Consider the following 24173-nt stretch of genomic DNA (forward strand, 5'->3'; position numbering starts at 1 on the left):
TATTGCAGCTTTTTTGTTTTTTAATCAACTTCTTTAAAACCTAATCATCATTAAATTGATTTTTTGGAACCTAATTTTTTCCAGGTATAAAATATTTTATATGTTTTTAGTATTGTGGCATCTAACTTATTCGTTAATATGAAATTAAGAAAAATTCAATTAAAACATGTACTAATTAATTTTCAAATCAATCTAGCCAAGCACCATGCCAAGTCAAGAAAACTGACCTAGAGAATGTTTTGGGCCTTTGTTTACACTAGCTGGCTTATGAATAACCCTAACTCAACAACTTTTCTCACCACTCATTCATCTAAAAATTGATGTTTCTTTTCTGGAATTTCAATATGGTGATTTTATGTAGGCGAGTTGAATCTTATAAACTCATAGACCAGGACAAACCTCTAAACTGATCAAAGAGTCCTTGTAGACGCATTAGCAAGAGGAAATAATTGCACTAGTCTCTCTTTTTTTTTTTTTGTGGGAATGCATGAACACTATTGATTTTTGCCAATAGAAGTCAAATAATGTTGTGCAATCAACATTCGACCAGATAGATTACTATTGTTTTATTGTATTATAATACAAAACAACACATTATACAAATTAGAAGAACAAATTGACTGTTTTTCCTTCACTGCACTTGTACAGAAACATGAATAATAATTAACAAAGTTGAAACAATGACACACAACTGTTCACATATATACGTAAGCATGCACGCACATATTTGAAAAAACTAACCCATAATTAGTCCAATAATACGGATTGTTATTCGGAGATTTTAATTTGATTCAGGGAAAGAGTGGCCTGCAAGTAAATGAATAAAACTAGTTATGAAATGTGAGAGATTACCCGAAAAAAAAGAGATTTGTGATGGAAATTTGCAACATCAAGCTAAAAAGGGCTAAAAATGAGTCACACATTTGTCCAAACATACAGATTTGTCCAAACATCCATCACAAGTTAAATATTTGTGCTAGAATTTGGGAACACCAAATTCCGTGCCAAAATTTTGCTGTATAGGATTCATAATAGATCAATCAAAGTCAACCATATACATTATTATTGCTAATCATTCATGTTAATTATAAGTTGAACAACTAATACTTATTAACAAAATCATATGAACATAAAAAAGAGTAAGCAGTTTCATTATTCATGAGTAACAAACAATGAAATGAAATTCATATCTTAGTTTCCAAGAAAATCCATGGAATCACTCTAATTCAATGCAAAACCGAATAATGCATATATAGTATTTTTTGAGGGGACAAAATTAGAATAATTAATCTAGGTAAATTAATAAAACTGAAAATCAGCCCCAAAAACATTTCATATCAGACATAGAATCTCTCCACTTTTTTATCATCATTGTCTCTCTTATTCCCTACTCATAACCATCGTCATCATTGCACTAAGTGAATATGTTTAGGGAAAAAGATGATATAGAAATGGAGAGGTTCCACATTCTTCTATATATTGTCCAGGACTTGGTTTCTTTCCATTGCATTTTGCCTCTATTGCGTCTCCATTGCAGATTTGAACCGTTCAGACTAAATTTTCACAATATAAATTAATCTGTACTTTTAAAAATTATCAAATAGAAGACATTAATTCAATTTAATAGTTCAGATACGCAAAGTTCCCTCAATGGAGGGAAGCCAACTCCTGTTGTCCATGAATTTTTTTTTTTAAAAGCAAGTAAATAATAAAAATATCCCTCTCTTAATTGAAGAGGTTCCAAATCTTACATCGTTGTGATGGCCGATGATTGGTCTTGTTCATGCGCAAGCCTCTGAACCTATTAACAGACAGTTTCATTAACAGACAAATAATACTACTAAGAGACAAGAATCTTCAATGAATTTTAATTCTTGGATTGGCATTAAGTTTAAGTACATGGAAAATGAGATACTATGATATAATTATATATGAAGCTACAGACGTTAATAAACAAGAGAATTAATGGCAAGAATTTGAAAACCTGTTCTAGTCTCTGGTTTTCATCCACGAGCACGTCTACCTTCATTGATATTAAAAATAAACACGTTATTGAAAAATGTGTGTGAGGCCTCTAATGCCTTTGTAATATTTCAACTTTCCAATTATATATTTTTTTTATATTTTTATATTATTGACTTCTACATAAAATAAGAGATATTACGATATCTTAAAGTCCTAAATAAAATGGTATTTTTCTTTTAATAATTGTAAAAAATAAAAAAATTTATCATTTTGAAACTTGAAGATATACTAAAATGTCTCTTATGAACATTAGAGATTCCAAGCCTCACATACTGTACCCTCAACAAATTGTTCCGGATGAAGAAGAAAATTGCCTTGACACTAATAAAGCGCAAATTAAATAATATAATATTCATCCACAAACCTACAAGAATTTGTAATGTATTTTAATATAAACTGCAATATTGGGCCAAAAAAATATATAGATAAACTGCAATAAAGTAACCTACGAGTTACCTTAATTTTTGAATTTGTTATTGGCGATTTATATTTTATACACGATTTGAGAATGACTTCCATGAAAATATAAATATTCTTATTTAGGACGCAAATACAAAAAAATTATTTTTCATATTTTTTGTCTTCAAATTTGAATCGATATATCTTGTAAGTTTGCAAACACTAGAAAAACTAAAACTTGTTAAGAGCACATAGTAATCCCAAAAATTAATGATCAATTATTGTATCTCGTTATTATAACCGAGAGGTAATTAATTAAGACGAATATATGAGATGATTTTGATAAATGAGCATAACTCTAACCTTTTTCTTAAGAATACTGATCTCCTGTTCAAATGCTTCAGCCTGAAAAGACATGGAATTAATTTATATATATATATATATATATAATTTGTTAAGCATATTATTCACCATGCATATATAGGATTCAATGAACCATTGAAACACACAAATATATGGAGAAAATAAAAGAATATGTCATGTATATAGAAAAATTATAAAATAATAGTACCAATACAACAAAGAATAAATTTTTATATAATCTATTAATAAGTTAAATCAGGCAGATAAAAAAATTGATCTCGTTGGGGAAAAGCAAACCTTGGCTTTTGAAACACGATGCAAGCATGTGCTAATTAGACCTTCTAGCTTCTTTAGTTCTCTTAAGGTCAATCCTTGAAGTTCTTCTCCATTGAGCTGCCTGTTAGATGTGGAAACTATGGATTTGAATCAACAATAAACCCATTTTAACTCAATATAGATTTTTGTTTGTATTATATATATATATATATATATATTGATATTGATAATTTGTAACTCCATAGTCATACCTCAGTTCACGAGTCTTTTCTCTCAGTTCCTTGTTTAGCTTAAAATATTCACCTTCTACCTGTCCATTTATACAAAAGAAAAAAAGAAAAAGAAAAAATCTTCTAGTCTATTATATCTCAGAATTTTTATTTTCAATTCATATTAGATATAGTCTATTATATCATTCAATAAAAAATAACTGTTGTTGAGTAAAGATAATAATGGTGTGTAATGACTATTGCATTTTTAATCTTTGCATAATAAAATCATTCACTCTTTTAGCTGTGAATTAATCAAAAACAGCTAAAGATCTAAAGAGGTAGGATGGTGAAGTATATTATACCTGCAGCTCAAGAGATGGCTGGTATGTCTTGGCAAGGTCAACATTCGAGGAGTGCAAGTTTCTCCTTTCAATCACTTGCCTCATGCTTGAAACAACAAAGATGTTGCAAATTAGCTCATATTTTTCATTTATTTTTAATATATTCTTGTAAATTAATTGACAACGGTACAAAATAGTTGCACAAATCATTATTCACTCTAAATTTTGAATCATTAAGGTGAGTGTCAATGGATTCCATAAGCTTTTGGAATTAGTTAAACAATTTGATATGTAAATTTAAGAAATAAGAAATGATCATGCATGTGTGTGTTGGGATATAAGTGGAAGTACCCATAAAGTCATCGCCTCAAGGTTTTGGGTTAATATATGATATCTAGCTCAATAATATGTGCCCTCTTGTTTTTTCTAGGAAAGCTAGTTTCTCCCCTTTTCAAGATGATCTTTTAGCCCAACAAATAGTATTGGAGCCTAGTTTGATAGGGACTTGTGCGATGACAATTGATGGAAAGCCCAATTTTAAAATGTCTCCATCGCACAATATATTTATGTAATCAAGGTGGACTTACACTAGGGGGAGGTTGTTAGAATATATATAATACAAGTGGAGATAAACTTACTACCATTAGATTTTGGATTAAAATATAATGTTAAGTAGACTTGCATTTATTATCTTGTTTTGTTGCTAGGCCCAGCTAGTATCTCTCCTTTTCAAGATACTCCCTAGCTCTAACACATTTTTTTAATTTTTTTAATTAGCCAGATAAATTCAACACCAAAGTCACCTAAATGAAATTCAACATTAAAGTCACTTAAGTGGAATCTACTACAAAAGCTAAAAAACTGAATTAAGAATATCGTCCAATGAGTGCATAAAATTTTCAAAATTTGGAATGTTACTCAAAGGAAATTCAACACTCTAAAGTCAAGTTTCTAAAACCATCCCATCATTAGTAGCATCACTCAATATTGTCTTGTGCCACCGACATTTTCTTGTGCATGCCACCACTACCACTAGTTGTTTTCAATTCCTCGATAGTTTTGACCTTTGAAATAATCTTTGTTTAGATTGCATTAAATCATCTTGGAATTTTTTGATCCTTTGCCTCATCTTTTCATAAAACTCTTTTAAAACTTCCACGATGATCTATTACGGGCATATAAAATTGCCTTAGACTTTTCATTTTGTCTAGATTTTGGTTCAAGGCATTTTGCTATCTATCTTGTTTGAATTTGGATTGTCTTACCAAAATGTTGATTTGTCCTACGAACAAAGTATACTAACAATGAAAAATCAGTTGGAATCATTGGTGCCACAACTTCAAATACTAATTTAGTCACTATATGAATTTCAACTTAACAATTCCTGATTTCAACGAATGCATGCAGGTATATGTATATGGTTCCTTGTTCCATTCCTTGCCCAAAAAGTGGATTTCAAAGGTTGACTTATACTAGAAGAGCAGATTGTTGGGGTGTTAAAAGCAAATAGATGAAACTTGAGTTGAATTGAAGAAGAGGTATCCAAGTGGAAGGACTTATAAACTAATAACCTGAATGTTTTGAGTTATGATGTGGTATTGAGCTTACTTATATATGTATCTTCTTGTTGCTAGATTTAGCTAGTTTCTTCTCCCTTTACAAGAAGATCTATAAGCCTAACAAATGGTATTAAAGTCTTGGTTACAATTTAGATTAGTTGTGTGAAGATGGTGAAAGTCTAATTTCTTGAAATTATAATATCTTAATCATCTATAGGTCATATACACACTATATATATCTCCAGAGATGTGGAGAGGATAAGCAGTACATCATGCATGCGTTTTGCACTTCTCAATCTTCATTAGTAATTCTGACTCATCTTGAACTCAATGCCCATTTAGTACTAAACAATTCTTAGGGAGAACAGTTCATATGTTTACATAAAACTCATAACATTTTTAAATTAACAAAAGCCAGGAACATAAGCAGCTTAATGAAATCTTATGTTCCTGCATATGCATATATATTATGTTTTTGTTTTTGTTTAACCACCATGTTTATAATGGTAGGCTTGAATTTTTAACATTAATTGTTCAAAGTGATAGTGTGAATATTATCAAAATCATGAATATTATTATTATTATTATTATTATTATTATTATTATTATTATTTTTGAATATTGGGCCATGAAAAAAATCATGCAAGGAAACCAAAATCAAGCCATGTCTAAAACTATAAAACTAACACAATCAGGAGATGGACCATTTAAGATCCTAGTATCAAAGTTATCGTGAAGCATGAATAATATTGAAAGTATGATTCACATAAAAGTTGAACAAATTACATGGTCTTCCAAGACTAATAATGCAAGTAAAGCTGATGTATGTATTTTCAACTATGTTCAAATTAATTACATAAAGACTTCATAATTTTAGCAGTAAAACCTCAAAACATTGTAAAAATGTCGGAAGATGAAAGCAAAACAAGCAATTATTAATAGTAGATCGAATTATTCATTATCTCATGATTAGTTCTTAGTTGTTAAATACATGGTAATTAAGTAATAATCTAACAGATCAGATACATAAATGCTGAACCAGTTCTTAAATTCAAAAAATTGAAAGGAAAAAAAAAAAAACAGACGAATGAATTATGGGTTAAGTTATTGTGCATAGTAAAACACTACCAAAACTATTATACACACATTTAGAAGAAAGCATGGATGAGACGAACAAAAGCATAGATCAGCTGATTTCTTTTCCTCTAAAAAAATTCAAGGGAAAAAAAAAAATCTCAGACGACGTGATTGGAATATTCAGATTATTCTGATTTCTACTAAAAGAAATAAATTATAGAGAGAGACAGAGAAGATACCTTGTACTACAGTAATCAAAGAGTTTGCCAGAAGCAGAAAACACACAGAGTGCAATCTCAGCATCACAGAGAGTAGAGAGCTCCACGGCCTTCTTGAATAGACCTTTCCTTCTCTTTGAGAAAGCCACTTGCCTCGCTGCTACGTTCTCGATCTTCTTTATCTCTATCTTCCTCCTTGTCATTTCAAACTAAACACGCACAGATTCAAATCAAAATTACAGAAGCTAAATTAAATCTGCAGCCAAGAAGATATTAAAATGAACCAGTAAGGAAATTCTCGGGTTGGATATACGTTGAAGAAATACGCAGAAAGATCAGATAGCTAGGGTTTGATGAGAAGAAGAAGAAGAAGACAGAAGAGTTCTTGTCAGAAATAATAATAATAAAAATGGAAGATTGTGAGGAAACCTGGAGTTAGGGTGGCTTGCTAGTTGCTATCTGTTGAAATTTTCTTGGGATCTCGTTTATGCATCTTGTGTGTTTTCACTTTCTCTTTTCCCAGGTAAAGGCCTGTTCGGGTATTTCTCAAAATTAATTATGCCAATCAAAATCATGGTTTTAATTTTTTTTTTAATTCAAACACACCACTTTTTCAAAACTTCGTTTACTTTTCAGAACTCCATTTTGCATAAGCTTTTTTCTTCCTCAGAATCAATTAAATTTTTATCCTGTGAAATGCATGGGTTGGAGAGAGAGACAGTAGAATTTAATAAAAACTATACATTAAATTTTAATTTTAAAAAATTGATAAATGTTTGTTTAAATTTAACAATTAAATAAAATTATTCCAACTTTAATTCGTTAGAGTTTAAAATATATATTTTAAAAGTTTAGGGTTCAAATTGTCTCGAAACATATAGTTTAGGGTTTAAATCACATGTTAATTCTATTAAAAATTATTTTAATATCTTTAAAGTAAAATATATTACTTTCCCCTTTATTTTATCTTAGTGATAAATATTTTTTATTTTAGAGGCTATATGAATCTCTCTTAAAATCAATAGTTAAGAGTGTGTTTGGCTAAGGGGTTTTAGATGGGTGGAGAGGAAACACTCATTTGGTTAAAAAAATTTGGAGGGGAGGGAAGCCAAAATAATCCATCCCCTCCTCGCCAATAAAATTAAATAAAGTAATATTAAAATCTTTCTCTTCCTTTCCCTCCTCTTGGACCAAACATATTCTAAGAGTTATAAAATATAAATACACCTTTTATTTTTAAGTTGTATTTTCATCCATCCAATCACTTATTGACATTAAGTCACATATGTTGAACAAACATACCATCATTAATATATTTTTTAAATTTATTAGTCATACAAACTAATTTATTTAATGTTTTTGAAAAAATTAAATACACACTCCATCTTTTCAAAAATATAAAGCATTTTTAACCGAATCTCACTCCTAATAAATTAATTTATTTAATTTTTTTTGAAAAAAAATAAATACATACTCCATCTTTTCAAAAATCTAAAGTATTTTTAATTAAATCTCACCCCCAATAAAGTAGGTACTTATTTTTAAAATAACAACATCTTTTCATATTTACTATTTAACTTGGTGTTTTACTCTAGCATAAATATAAAATAATTTATTTATTTAGTAGGGACACTTTTGAAAAAAATGATTACACCAAAAATGCCTTATATTTTTTAACATCCAACCTTTAAGAGAAAACCTTAAAAATAACTTGCATTTTTTAACTAAGGGAATAAGTTTACTAAAATAATATATCAAACAATTTGCCAAAAAAAATAATGGAATAAGAGATAAATTAATCAATATAATTTATGTTTTATGTTTATTTAAATTTTATAATTTTGATAGAATATTTTTAAGTTACTGTCATACTTAATTGTTAAGCTTATTTTTTGTTAAAAATTGTTTGAAGTTCCTTAAATTAGGAAGCAAGAGGATAGACAAATAGATTATAGGGGTAAATTAATAATTTAAATTTTGTTAACATAAATACAAATAATAAATCAAAATATTTTAGAATATTTAACATAATATTCCTAACCATATTGTAAAGGAGACTAAAGTATAAGTTTTTAAAATAAAGAAGAAGCCTTTATAATTCTAACAAAACAAAAGGAATGTTAGTTTATTTTATTCTATAATATATTAATTTGTGAAAATTAAAATATAAAGAATGTTTTGTTTCAAAAATTTTTTTGTTAGTATATATTAAAAGTATAAATAATAATTTATTTTATTTTAGAATATATTGTCCCGTATAAGTTAAAATTTAAGGAATAATTTCTTCTTTTTTTCCTAAAGTATCCCTATAGCTGTCAAGTATGAGATTAAAATTTTAATAAGATGATACCTATAAGGAACAACTTCTATTTTGCAAATAATTACTTTATTACATACTAAAAAAATATAATTATTTTTTAAAATCTATTGTCTCTTGCAATTTAAAATATAATTTAACTTGTTCTTTTTCAAAATGTGTTATCCAATATATCACCTTAAGAAAAATAAGGCAGATACTATAATGAATCAAACTATAATTTATGTGATAATATTATTTATAAATCATAATTATAATGGTTGTAAATCAAGTAAATGATATAATTCATGTTTTAATACCATTTATCAATCATATGTACAAGCATTACAAGTAACATAATGATTATTAAAAAAAGATTAGGTGTGTAATAGAAGATAAATTCATTAATATTATATAATCAACTTGTATCCCATCATGTTTTTTGCTTAGACTCAAGGCACATAATTACATCAATATTTTTTATAGGTGTTCAAATCATATTCGACTTTTACATATAAATGATAGAATAATATATTTTTATAACTTATGCATTTGAAGAATATAAACAAAAACTTGTCCTATATATAGTCATACAAAATATTTTGATTTGTTATTCTATGTTAATAATAAATATATAAAAAATTCTTTTTATCTTCTCCCATATAAATTTTATTATATGTCTAATATGTATTATTTTCAATAAAAATCTTATATCCACCTCTAATTTTTACTATATATCCTATATGATCTTTTAAAATATAAAAAATCTTATCATTTTTCACACCTTATCTAAAATTTTAACATTTACAAATGAAAATTCATATGACAAATGGTTTTCTTCTTATATAAATAAATTTTATTAATTAAATTACAGGTCCCACTCACATTTATAAATGTAGACTCCCACTTTTACATATTTTTAATGGTAGTTCCACACACTTTTTATACCACACTACTCGAATTGTTTAAAAATCAAGTTTATTAAAATCTTACATTTTCTTCATTCCCCTTGGAACCTCAATTCATATTAAATTTAAAATATCTGAATATATAAAAAATGTATAGTCTAGCCCGACATTTGACACTTCTAGTTTTTGAATTTATTTAGGCTGGTTTAATTTAACTACCCAAAATTGTTAAAAATTATTTTATTTTATTTTCTCTTTACTAGTAAAAATCTTATATCCACCTCTACTATGAATCCTATATGATCTTTAAAATATAAAATATTATTATATTTTTTACGTCTTATATAAAATTTAAATATTTGCAAATGAAAATTTATATGGAAAATTTTTTTATCCTACATAAGTAAATTTTATTAATTAAATTATAGGTTCCACTTACATTTATAAATGTAGACCCCCGCCTTTTCATATTTTTTTGGCTAATTTATATATTTAATTTTTTTAAAAAGTTACAAAATAAACACATTTAAATAATAAAAAATTAAATTTTTTATAATTTAAAAAATTTTTAAAAAATATTTATATTTAAATACAGATATTTTGGTCCAATACACATGACTTAATAGTCCACTAATTGTTAGATGAATGAAAATAAAATATTAAAAATAAAAAGAATGCTTGTATTTTATAACTATTTATATCAAGAAATGTTCATAGACTTCAAAAAGCAAAAGAGATGTATCACTAATTTTAATTATAAGTTTCATATTAGCAATTTATTTTTTTAAGTCCCACATTTACGTATTTTGCTACACGCCCATAATATTTTATAGCTTTTTTACTACATCATATTAAAAAAATAAACAAAAATTTAAAAAAAAATGAAAAGTCAGTTAGATACAACAGTGACAAATAAACACGTAAAAAAATGAAGTCAAATGGTACTGTGAATCTACAGTATCGCAATAGATTATAGATTTTCGTATTTGACATTTTTCCAATTTTTTTTCCACTTTTCCTTTTATTTATTGTAATTTTTGCATTCAAAATTAATTTTAAAAAATCATTCAATCATCTTTAATTTTATCAAAATTAATTTTAAAAATGTTATACAAACATCATCATGTTATAATAATCAATTTCTTCTAATTAAAATCCAAGCACACTTAAATTTACAGTAATTTACGTCCACATCACCTTTTTTAAGATGGCCACTAAAGTCATCTTAATGAATGAAGGGGTATGAATATATTTCTTTTTCAAAACTACGTCAATTCTTGCTTCCATTTCGTGGTCATTTACTTGCGGGGTCCAATATCGTGTGTTCAATTATTTTTGATAATGAAGGAGAATATTAATAAAGGACTTGAAAAAAAAATTTCAAAAAAAATAACAAGTAAATATTAATAAATTAATAAGTGGAAGTGTTATCTTAACAAGTACAGTTTATATGGGATCTTTGTAAGATATTGAATTCTTTCAAGGTCTTTTATTGATATTCTCCCTTCTAATTATTGCTACTAACTAATTCACCCTTACTACAAATATAAATTTTAGGAAAAAACTTATATACTTAGTCCTATATACTTAAGGTGCTTGTTTCTTATTAAATTAACACATGTGTATCTATTATAAATTATTTCTTCTATAATAAATTTTTGTTATTAATATTATTAACATATTGGAATCTATGTCTTGACTTTATTGGATGAAAGTATATTAAGTATATAAGGGTGAGTGTATAAGTCTTGCCCTAAATTTAATTAAAAAAATATACATTCTTTAGGAGGCAGATGAAATTTGCGTGAAATACTACTTTATTTTGATTTATAAATCACTTTCAATATGTTTTATTAAAATTAAAAAAAATTAAAAATTATTAATCATGCAAAAAAATGCAATAAGTTTTTAACTTATCATCTATTAAATATATATATTTTAATAACATATTTATTCTCACCCATTTTTAATAAAAGTAAAAAGAAAAAATTGTGATAAAAAAGACTAATAAATTGTTTCTTTCTCAGCCTTATGTATAAAATCGAACATAATATATGTCTTAATTTATAGAATACTTTTAAACAAAATTACAACTACTAACAAAATTCATTAAATAGATTTTATAATTTTATTTTTTGCAAAAAAAATATATAATTTTTCAAAAATATTTGTTATTTAATAATTCATTTATGAAAGAATGTTAAGTGAAGAGAATATGATGAAAAAGATAATATTAAAAAATTATTATTAATACAATGTTATTTTTATTAAGTTATTTAAAATTTTGAAATGAAAAATCTTTAAAAAAATCATATAATTTGAAACTACGTAGTATAATGTAAATGTAAATATATATGCGTCACGAATTTTGATCTTAAATTGGGGTAACAGCCAGAGGAACGTACGATAGCTACACAAGCGGCTGTGGTTTTAGTACCTTTTACAGGGGGATAGTTGAGTTATTTAAGAATTTAAGGACTGTTTGATAATTCCGATGACATAAAAATTAATTTATTTATTGATTAAAAATGTTATTCACTTTTATTTTTTTTTTAAATTATTCCATTTCGACATGTCATTATATGTGTGCGGTACCAAACAAACAAGTCTTCATGTAATCCTTTTTGTCTTCTTTTTTTTGGGCCAAAGGAAGCATCATTCCCTAAACGAAGTTCAAAAGCTTCCATCAAAACAGGACAGAGACCAAAAAAAGCAAAAGCAACATCAGAGAAATAAATAAACGAAAAAAACAGCGCATCCGAGGAAAACAAAGAGGTTTTATCAAAAACCAAAAACCAAAAAACAAAGAAAGAGGGAATTAGTCAATTCCAGATCTAACAGCTGTGTGAGTAGCGTTGTTCACTGCCTGTGGAGCTTCCATGGCATCCGATGCTGCTTGCTAGCGTTGGCAGTCGATGCTCGTCATAATAATAGACATCAAGTGCTCATTACATATAATCAAATTGAAATTTTTTATTTTATCTTGAAACAATTTTTACTGTTCATTTTAAATTAATTTTTAAATATTTTAAAAATTATATTTATTAATATAAAAATTATAAAAAATTTGATGTTAAAGTTAAACTGTCTAGAGTACATTTATATGATATATAAAAATAATAAAAAAATTTAATATTAAATTGTGTCATCCAAATTATACATAAACTGTCCAGAATACATTTGCATGGTCCAATTATAAAAATTTACAAAAAAATTTATATTAAATTAGTCTTTTCAGATTAAATTTGTACTTTCCATATTAGTAATAAACAAATTGATTAAAAAAATTTTATTTTGATAAATGTAATTAAAAATAAAAAAATTTAAATTTGAAAGGTCCATATCTTATAATAAGTATCATGATTCTCATTCTTGAATGAGCATAAAGGACAGTCCAAATTTAATATCAGGATGTTTTCTATTTTTTTTATATTAATAAATATAATATTTAAAATATTTAAAATTAATTTAAAATGAATGCAAAAGAACATTTCAAAGTAAAATGAAAGGCCACGATTTGGCCACATTATGATGAGCACCAAATGCAATCACTTTGATCGTATGGTAGACAAAAGAGATGTTGGTGGTGACATCACCCACCTAGCAAGGCACACAACATTATTAGTTTCAGCTGCTAAGTAATTAGCCACCTTCTTACCTTCATGTCGGGTGAAAGAAAGAGAGAAACTAGCATTGGAGTTCAAGAGTCCATACTATCCAAAACAATACTTCTACACAATCATTCACATAATTCCAGGCAGTTACCCATCCTAAACACAGTTGACAAGCATTAAGCAATCACTTTCACAAATTATATTATCCTTTCCCAAATCTAGTGCTAATAATAGTGCTTTTTCCAAAGATAAAGCTTCAATTATAAAGGCCGAGATACATTTCACTTTCTCCACAAAAGGCCCATCTATCTTGATAAACAATTCCAATGGTAGCAGAGTTGTTGCGTGGGTTAAATGCCCCATCACAATTGATCTTAATTAATAGCCAAAGGGTGGGAAGCGCCAGCAAATAATTGAATTAATATCCTACTCAATCATAGCATTCCTATTCAAATTGCCATGGTCACCCAAAATTCTGAAATAGCCGTTTTAGCTTTAATAATCACGGTCACAGGATTTAGTTTTTCTTAGTTGAAAACTTGATTACTTCTACTAGTCTATATGGACCATAAGAGCCAGCTGATATGTGCAATATCAAAATCTAAATAGGGACTTCCCATACTTATAATAGACAACCACCAATTCTTGAAACTATTGATACTACAAGGATTAATCCCAAAATTAAATTCACTTCCAAACCACACATACCTTACCCAATTGCAAAGGAAAAACAATTGTTCAATGGTTTCAAGATCCTCTTCACAAATTGGGCAGGTGACTGTATGCCATCTTCTCCTCTTGGCTAGAGCTCTAGATGTTACGACTTCATTTGATAATATCCACCATATAAAGTGTTGAATTTAGGCAAACTGCTAATCCTCCAAATAAGCTTCCAAAAATCGTTAGGAATGATTGTACAGATACTAGTCAAGGCATAATCTTGGATTACTCTTCTTTATGCTGATATGTACCCCTCTTTGACAGCATGACTACTTTTGATAATATCCATCATATGAAGTATTAGGGCTTGGTTTCATCTCTCCTTGAGTTATAACCAAACCCATTGCCGGTTAAAGTCTCGAAGAGTTAAATCAAGCTTTCAAACATAAGATATTAGATTGTCCAATGATTTGGAGTTTTTAGTTAGGGTTTAGACAAACCCTAAGTGAAATTTGAGAGTTTAAGTGTAATGTGGATAGAAGACTGCTGTTGTTATAATGTTTAGGTGGTAAATGGGATTAATGGAATGTGTTGGGAGAGCTAATAGTGTTAAAGTAAGGTTTTGGGTGTAGTGGATATCTAAAATTATATTAAAAAGGGATTAATTAGAGTGTGAATTGATGATGTAATGTTTAATTTTATAGATTAAATATTGATTGAGTATTGTTACACTAGTGAACACATTTGGGCCTATTGTTTAACATGGTAACCCTTTCAGTGATAAAAAGTTGAGGTAACTAAATTGTCTAAACTCTTTATTTGTATTTTTGGATGGTTGTGAGGTAATTATTAAAGCTAATACTCTTGTTTTGTATTAGTATAGTATTAATATGAAATGATTATGATTTAAAAACTTTATGCAAAGTGGGATGGAAAATCATGTTTCAAACATTGTGGTTTTGAAGACTAAATCTTATATTCAAGTATTTTGAAATTCTATGGTTTATGTGGAAAGGATCGTCATAACGAAAATTATTTGTTATGGTTATATATGGAATCATTGAGCATATGTTTGGCATAATCATTGTGAGAGGGTGGGAGTTCACCTTAGTAGGGTGTTAAGGACATTACTTGAAAATTCATATAATACACTGGCACTGTGGAGGCCCTAATACATTTTTATATTTGTTTAAAAGTCACAATACTATATGATACAAATTAGGCATCGTCACCTTGAATATTTGTGGATAGGGGAAATTTATGATTCATAATGGGTGAAGGTGCTTTTGGCTAAGGCTACCTCCCATGATTGGTGAACTTAGGCCAATCCAATCATATAGATTTAGTTATATTGAGTTGTCAGTCCATATATTTAGTCAGAAGATATAAAGAAAGTATAAGGTGGTGTGGATCATGCATATCATTTTATGGCTATACATATGTGTATGTAATCTGTTATATGTGTTTTAAGTGCTACTTCTACTCATTAACTATTTTCACACACAAAGTAGTTTGATTAGACTATTTAGTTACTGAGTCCTCGACTCATCCTATGGTTACATTTTTTAGGTGAAGACTCCGATAGGGGCAAAGAGAAGGAAGGTGCTGCTCAGCATTAAGGGACTTGTGTTTGTATAATCCTTTCTCTTTCTTTTGGTTTTGTAATGAATTAATTATGTTTATGCCAACTTAGGATCACAAAGCCATTTTGTTGTCACTTACATAAATTCTATTGTAAATTGTGGGTATCTGAATCTGAAATATTGTAATTGTGATCTAATAGTTGTAAGAGGTCAAGATACTAGTGCAAGTATTATTTTTGTGTTGATTTATGTATTTGATGGCCTTAAAGATGTTTAGGATAAATTGTTGTACCCCTTAGGTTTATGCTAAATTGGGGGTTTGGATGGCCAATTTGTATTTGGAATTTTATTATTATGATTTAATTGTATAATTAGGTTGTTTGGGGCCCATTTGAGTTAGTTCAAATGGTTTCACAGTTATTAGCACTTGGTATAGGATTTTGGCCACCTTGGGTGTTGTTTTGGAAAGGAAAAAAAAGATCATTTTTTACCTGAATGTCTAACTTTCAATTAGTTTAGTGTTTGGGTATGAGATCGGTGCTAATACGTGGCTTAAAGAGCTATGTATGGACACTTGAATTGCTCAAATTAGACATCGGATAGCAAATTGATAAGCTCTAAAAGTTAGGCCTAGAGTACTATCATGACAGTAGAGATGTGTCGCAATGTAGGGGGAGTGTAATGTGGCACACTACACAATGAGAGCCTCAGGCTCTCTATGCCATCCACTACAGCGGATAGAGCAACTTTAGGGGAGCGAAAATTTATCTCTTTTAGTATTTTTTTTAGATGTTATTTGTTTTTCTTACTTTTGCTATCTCTTATATTTTGTTTCAAACTAAAGTTTGAGCTTAAATAGCTTTAAAAAAAAGGGATTTTTCTTGGAATCCTAATTTTTTAAACTTTTTCATAACTCTTGTGTTATGATAACTATTTATAATGGATTTAATTAGTCCTATTTATCATAATAATGTTTCATATCTTATGTTTTGTGCATTTAGTAATGTTGAGGATGATGTTATACTACAAAGTTGAAGACAATAATGAAGAGAATTGAGAAGAAGATTTATAAGTATGAAGAGATCCTTAAGAAGAAGACAAATGAGACTAGTAAGATTGTGGAGAAGGTTGGAGATAGTCACAGTGAAGTGAGACAAGATAGTGAGCCACATAGCCAGCTTGATGATGATTATTATGAGGAGAGTGAACTGAAGAGGCTGGTACTAGTAAGGCCTAAAGGAAAAGAGCAGGAGAGCTCTATTAATTGGCATTGAAGAAGTTTACTCACCTAAATCCTCTATAGAGAATAGATTCGATGAGAAATGGATTGATCAACTAGAGTCAATATTGTCACACCCTGATACTAAGGGTATGGCCGATATGAAATATGAGGAGAATTTATATTCTATAAGCCTTAATAACTAGAAATTTAGCTAAAATATCGATATATGTAAGTTATATATATAATAATAAAGTTCATAAAGTCTTAAGTGTTTTATAGAAATTTCAGCAGAGTCTTCCCTATAACTTGTACCTTTTAAAATTTTCACAACAACAACAGAACCTACCAACCATACTACTAAGGACACTAGCTTTATTCTAGCAATTTACATAATAATCAAATAAGACTAAGATCTAATTACGGTATACGTGGAGCACTAACTTATAATTTACAAAATATAGTACGAGATTTTGTCAAAAAGAATAATCACCCTCTGCTTCCTCTTTTGAAAAAGCAAGAAGGACTCTCAATGATCAGCTGGAGATGCAGTGTCAGCTATTGAGACTAAAGAAATTTCTGGTGAGTTGTGTTCCAATTAAAATTACACATAAAAATTATAAAGATAGAACAAATAGATTTAGTGTAAAACAATATCATCCAATATTGAAGCATATGCTTGAACTAAAAATAAAGAGCAATTCTTTTTCAATAATAAAATTTTGAAATTAAACAATACTAGTAAAACAATATAGATTTGTAAGAATTGTACAAGTCATAGAATGTAATCGTCTCAAATACTAGAACAATTAGATAAGATCCTTTTAAAGAACTAATACAAAAATAATAAATTTTAATTTAGTTCTAGGAAGGCTTTATCAAAACAAATAACAAGCGTGAACATACGGTCCATGAGAGTAAATAACTAATCAAATATGACTGGAAGTCACAAAAAAAGCACGACAAAAGCTACAAATCAAGTGCAAGCATGAAGCCCATGAAAACAAGCGTGAGTACGATGCTCACAAATATCATCCCTCCAATCCACATGCATTGGCCTTCGCATAGGGAAAGTACCTCCTATAAGCACTTTGCTACCTAGGTGAACCATGGTGTGCCAAGGGCTAACAAGATTGTCGTTAGCATCCAGCGAACTTAGTCCTCCTTAATAAAATCAAACATGTATGGAGCAAGAAAACATTCTTAAAATTTTCTTTGTCAACTACCATTGAACCATTAATTCTCATTGCCCAAATTCGTTTTTATATTAAACATGAAATTAAATAATTAGTTGTAATAACGTAAATTATTTGTCAAATCATGACAAAATTATTATAGAAATTGAATTGGAAAATGATATTTAGACAATTTATAAAGGAATAATACTAAAATTTTAAAACAAAAGGAATTTTTAAAAAACATTTTTCTAAAATTTTATTCAAAATGCTACCCACTCATCTGAGTGTTTCTCAAGAATTCTAAAACTTGGTTATCTTAACATTTTGACCTATATTCTAATGATGCCCTCAATATTCTAACAAGTAAGTCAAAATTTAAATTATTTATTAAATAATCTTCCAAGCACTTAATGGGTATCACTATTTAATCTAGTCAATGCTAATAATAATATATCCATGTACATTACAAGTACACTTGATTTAATCCAATCATTTGATAATTCTCAATATATATCCTCATACCTTCTTATGACACTTAGCTATTCATAAATTACTATAAATCATATCAATTATTCTTTCCTCTAGATTGACAAAATGAAACCAATATCCTAATAATTCTCTTCCCCACTTTGGTATTTAAATTTTAATTAACAACTAGAATCAAAACTTTCATATACTCCTTTAAGCTATAACATGGAAGCTTTATAAGCCATAATTTGTCAAATTCTTCTCTCACAAAATTTTACAAATACCTTGTAGGTATGCATTTATCATTTATAAAATTATGAAATGAACGACCACGAAATTCTAACAACTTCCAAACTTCTATTTCCATTACTTATTTCTCAACTCAACACAACTAAACGATTTCCAACCTAGTAACTTTAGTCCTAACTACATATAGCATATCAAGAATAAAGAGCAAGGACCACATCAATCAGCCAAAGAAAGGAGGGAATGATTCGGTGGTGCTGTATAATCTAAAGAGGAAGGAAAGAAAACAGCATCTCACCTCAACAAAGCTTAGTGGTCAGCCACTGAACAGCGTCGAAGAAGAAGAAAAATATAAGGTTTCCAATCTATTAAACACACATAAGAAAGAAGAACTATAATTTTAGCTAACAATAAAAGTGTCAACTAGTATATATATATGGGCTGAACTTTAATAGCAAGGAAGGAAGAAAAAAAAGAAGTTGACCACCTGTATATACACCCCATTGTCGTCACAAAGCAGAGTAACAAAAAATGAGGAACACACTCAACATCTCCACATGATAGCTGAACGAAGACTAAGGAGAGAAAGAAGGTGGCAACGAAGACAACAACTTGATGATAGCCTCTTATTGACACAGAACAGCACAATGAAGTGAAAGAGAATCAGCAAATCAACTCCCAGTGGCTGGCAAATGTAGATAAGCATAATTACAGTGGATGAAGCAACAGCAGCAAAAGTCGACAGCCTATGATAGCAAGCTTCAAATGTTGAGGAGAGCTAGAGATAAACCGACTATGAATGTCTAGAAGAGTGTATATTGATAGTGAAGAGAAGGAAGTGAGATGCTCTGTTTTCTTTGCACAAAAGAATTAATTTCTATTTCAAAGAAGAATTAGGGAAAAGTACAAAAATAGTATGAGAAAATCACAAGGAAAGGCACAAAAAAATTACAAGAAAGGATAAAAGATTTTCCTAAAAATTTAAAACTAAACCTTTGCTCAAAAAAAAATTTGAACTTTAGATCCTTAGAAAAAATTTCTAGCATAAAATCCTCTAAACTACCTATTCCTACTCACTAAAAAATTTATTTAAACAAAATATCCATTAAGATAATTTTTTTATTCAATTTAAAATTTAGGGTTATTATAGATATTTTCTGTTATGACATGTACATCAAAGTAGCGATTTCTCCTTACCACCTTTATGCTTGAAGATGCTGCTGAGCAGTAATAGGAGAGTGTTAGATTGGCAGACGGCTCTTCAATGAAATGGAGTGAGTTTAAGAGGAGATTTTTCTCATATTACTTCCTTGCCTCATTTAGAGCTTAAAAAGAGGCTGAATTTTATCAACTACAATAGGAAAGCATGAATGAAGAATAATTCATCGCCAAATTCAATGAGTTATCTAAGTACTCGACTTACTTGAGGAATCATGATGAGAAGTATTAGAAAGCTAAACAATTACTTGAAAAGATACAACCTGACTATCAATATCAATAGTAGTTGGCACCCTTTAATATTGTTTCTTTTGGGGACATGTCTAGTAAGTTAGGGCAGCGGCCAGATATGGTCATAAGGTTGAAGATAGTTAGAGGAGGGATAGTAAGGGCCATTACTCTACTTATACGAGTCCTACCAGAGGTGTAAGTAAAAGAGATGGATTCAATTATGGTAATTCTAGGTTTGGTAGCAGTGGCTGCAAGAGAAAGAACTTTCAAAAGGGGTCCTAGAGTATGGCTAGATGAAGTTAAGCATCCAAAAAAGACTTTGCTCTTATCATAGCAGAAATAGTTGGAGTCCCATAGTGCAACACATGTGGGAGACACCATATTAGGGAGCATTGGACTTGTTTCAAGTGCCACAATGTTGGGCATATTGCTCAATATTGTCTTGATAATGCTCTTACTATTGACCAGAGGTTTGCCATTCTTGGTCAAGTGTTCATGATGCCTAGAAAGGAGGCTAAAGCTTCTCCAAAGCTCATTTAAGGTATGATTTCTCTTAGTAACCAACAAATTATGGCTTTATTTGATTCTAGTGCCACTCACTCATTTGTCTTTGATGAGTGTGTAAAAAGACTAGAGTTACATGTGATTGAAATACCTTTTCTAGTGAATGTGTTTATGTCAGCTAGTGCATCTATGAAAACTAGTCGTGCTTGTTTGAAAGTTACGCTGAAATTTGGTGAAATAGTTACAAGTATTGACTTGGTTTGTTTGTCTATGTTAGGGATTGATGTAATAATGGGGATACACTAGTTGTCTGCTAATAGAGTGACATTAGATTGTAATAAAAAGATGATTTCATTACCAGTGTACACAACGACTGTGGTTAATGTTAAACATGCATAGTCCTTATCCACAGTCACTCTAAAAAGTCCTAAGTTTCTATCAGCTGTACAAGTTGAGAGATCAATGAAAGAGGGATGTCAAGCTTTCATGACATTATTTTCAGTGTATGGAGTGTATGATGGTGCATTAGATAAGATTAGAGTTGTAAAGATGAAGTGTTAGGATTATCGCCGGAGATAGAGGTAGAGTTCTCAATTGATTTGGTACTTGGTACCAAACCTATCTTTAAGGATATGTATCAGATGGCTCCATCAAAGTTGAATGAGGTTGATAAGTAGTTAGAAGAGCTATTGGAGAAGGGGTTGATTAGACTAAGTGTATCACCATGGATTCACCTGTTCTATTTATTAAGAAGAAAGATGATAGTATGAGATTAGGCACAGACTACTGGCAATTGAATAAGGTGACGATTAAGAATAAGTATCCTTTGCAATTGAATAAGGTGACGATTAAGAATAAGTATCCTTTGCCCTAAATTGATGACCTATTAGATCAATTGACTGAACAACGGTATTCTCTAAGTTTGATTTGAGATTCGACTATCACTAGTTGAGAGTGAGAATGGATGATGTGTCAAAGACTGCCTTTAGGACGAGATACAGGTGATATGAATTTCTTATTATGTCTTTCAGACTAATAAATGTGCCAACAATCTTTATGGACTACGTGAATTGAATCTTTAGACCTTACTTAGATAAGTTTGTAGTGATATTCATAAATGATATTTTAATCTATTTGGTTGATAAGGAGGAGCATGCTAAACATTTGCAAATAGTGTTGCAAATCCTAAAGGAGAAGAAGTTATTTGCGAAATTGAGTAAATGTGAGTTCTGGTTGCATGAGGTGAAGTTTCTAAGTCTCATAGTGCCTGTAGGTGGTATTGCAGTTGATCTTTACAAGGTTGATATCGTACTATAATGAGAAATATCAATCTCCATGACAAAAATCAAAAACTTCTTAGATCTACCAGGGTATTACTAGAGATATATTTAGGGATTTTCCCTAATTTTCTCTGCTTTGACCAAATTAATCAAGAAAGATCAACCATTCGTATGGACTAATAAGTGTGAATATGCTTTTTAAGAGTTAAAAGAAAGATTGACCATCACACCAGTGTTGCTTATTCCATATCTGAAATAGCCATTTGTTGCGTCTCTTAAGGAAGGGGGAGTTCATCTTGCATAAATCCATCAAATATTCAACCATGCCAAACCAATTACACACTATCCTATTTACACTAGTATTTTAGCCCTATAAAGCTTTACAACTTCAACACAAAAAACTTAAGGCACACAATATATTCAAAACATCAAATATGAGTGTAAGCAGTAAAAAATGGATATGCAATCCTAATTAGCAAATTAACAATCAAAATACACATAAAAGCAAATCTAGACGCCTACTGATAAGATTTACATATGATCTTAGGCCTCTAATCGTTTTCCTTAATTTTAATTCGATGAGCTAAGTCCTATAATAGTAAAGAATGAAGGGTGAGTATAAGCACTCAGTAATCAAGGTCAATCTAGCCTATATAGTTGCATATCAATTTATTTTAGATGTAATTAGCAATAAACTTAATCATTATACACACATATATCAAATATAATCTTAGCCACAAAAAATAATAACCATATAAGAAATTTTCCCTACCAACGTACCCCCATTCCCGCCCTCTTTTTCTTTTAGATTCAGAAGAATCTCTTTGCCTTTTTTCCTTCCACTACTACCATGTCCTTCTACCATTCCTCCAACCGCTAAACACCACTCACACACACGACATCAAACAAATGCCCGCTAGCCCACTTGCTTACATGCTTGCACCAGCGCACGCAGGTCTCCCAAAAATGCCTAATGACAATCAAACGATTTCATCACCGGCGGGATCACTCTAAAGATCTTATACAAATCCTCACAAACAAAGAGAGAGAAACTCACACTAATCCTTTTTATGTCTTCATTTAATATTAGTAATTTAATTCAATTATTATAATTACAATTAATTATTGATACGCATATCCAGTTCATATTTTTTATGACATCATAAATGTTTAAATTCTAAATATCTACATACTACTCCCATCTTTAATATAAGGCAGCTCTAACTCTAACCACTTCATTGGATCCAAAAAAATGGTTAAGTAATTAATTTAATATAGCAATGAAATAAATTTTTTAATTTTACTCATATTTACATAGAACATTTTCACACGTGTATTACATTTCATATCATAATTAATAATTTTAAATAGAGGTAATTTTGAAAATTTTCATCAATATTCCCTAAAGTGACTTATAATAAAATTGACCTTTCATTTCTTTTAGAATGGGCTTTATAATAAGAATTAAAGGGATTATTATTTACCTATTTACTTTTCTTATACTTAATTAACCTCATATGACCATTTTACTTTTCTATACATAATTAACCTCATACGATCATCTGCATATATATTTTATTATTAGTTTTTATAAAGGTTTATTTATTTTTTCTGTTTAGACTTTTTTTCTTATATTACATGCAATCTGCATAAATTAAATGCGCAGGAATTTACACATAAAATATAAATAATTATAATTTAAAAAAAACTTGCTATAAATTTCTTTTATATGGTATATTTTTATTAATGATAATATTGATATTTTCGTAAAATATAAGTACACAATATTAAATGTTTATTTACCTATGGTGTGGTGTTATTATTCGGAAACGCGTAGGTGCGCAGTATAGGTATGACTTGCAGTTAGCTCTCTCTCTCGTACATATAGCCTTGCTGCTTCTTGGAGGCAAAGACTGCTATGATACTAATTTTGCCAACATTTTATGTAAAATTTTGTTTCTTTAATTTTTTTTTCATTTTATTATTTTTATAAAATATAAAATATATCAAAGTTAAGTTACTTGTGAATGATATCGCAACCAGCTGTGGCCTGTGGGGATCCTCAGGCGTCGAATGAGTCAAACGGTCGCTAAGTCACATCATTGTACTGATGCAAAAAGCGCACACATATAAATAATATATATATTTCACTTATTTATATACCGAATAATTAATAATTTTTTAATGACTAAACATTATTAATTTAAAAATATAAGATATTTTTAATTAAATTTTAATCTCAATAAAATAATTACTTATTTTTAACTAATCTTATCTTTTTATATTTATCTTTATTAA

At 29.0% G+C, this 24173-nt stretch overlaps 1 protein-coding gene across 2 annotated transcripts; it reads right to left on the bottom strand.

Moving 5' to 3' along the window:
- Window positions 1–235: 235 nt before the first annotated feature.
- On the bottom strand, window positions 236–7010 carry LOC129285683 (MADS-box protein JOINTLESS-like). Of its 2 annotated transcripts, none has more exons than XM_054921461.1 (9): window positions 6900–7010; window positions 6492–6679; window positions 3638–3722; window positions 3315–3373; window positions 3085–3184; window positions 2788–2829; window positions 1985–2023; window positions 1752–1801; window positions 236–807 (listed from the first exon to the last, which is right to left on the bottom strand). In XM_054921461.1, exons 2-9 carry the CDS (start codon window positions 6671–6673, stop codon window positions 792–794), a joined length of 573 nt encoding a protein of 190 aa, XP_054777436.1. In that variant the 5' UTR covers window positions 6674–6679; window positions 6900–7010; the 3' UTR covers window positions 236–791. The 2 variants fall into 2 exon arrangements, with proteins under 2 accessions (XP_054777436.1, XP_054777437.1); XM_054921462.1 differs by having other exon boundaries at window positions 6784–6910.
- Window positions 7011–24173: the final 17163 nt, after the last annotated feature.

The sequence above is a fragment of the Prosopis cineraria genome, unplaced genomic scaffold (assembly GCF_029017545.1).
Source record: "Prosopis cineraria cultivar Desert tree isolate PC_DT_omini unplaced genomic scaffold, ASM2901754v1 PC11, whole genome shotgun sequence".
Lineage (NCBI taxonomy): Eukaryota > Viridiplantae > Streptophyta > Magnoliopsida > Fabales > Fabaceae > Prosopis > Prosopis cineraria.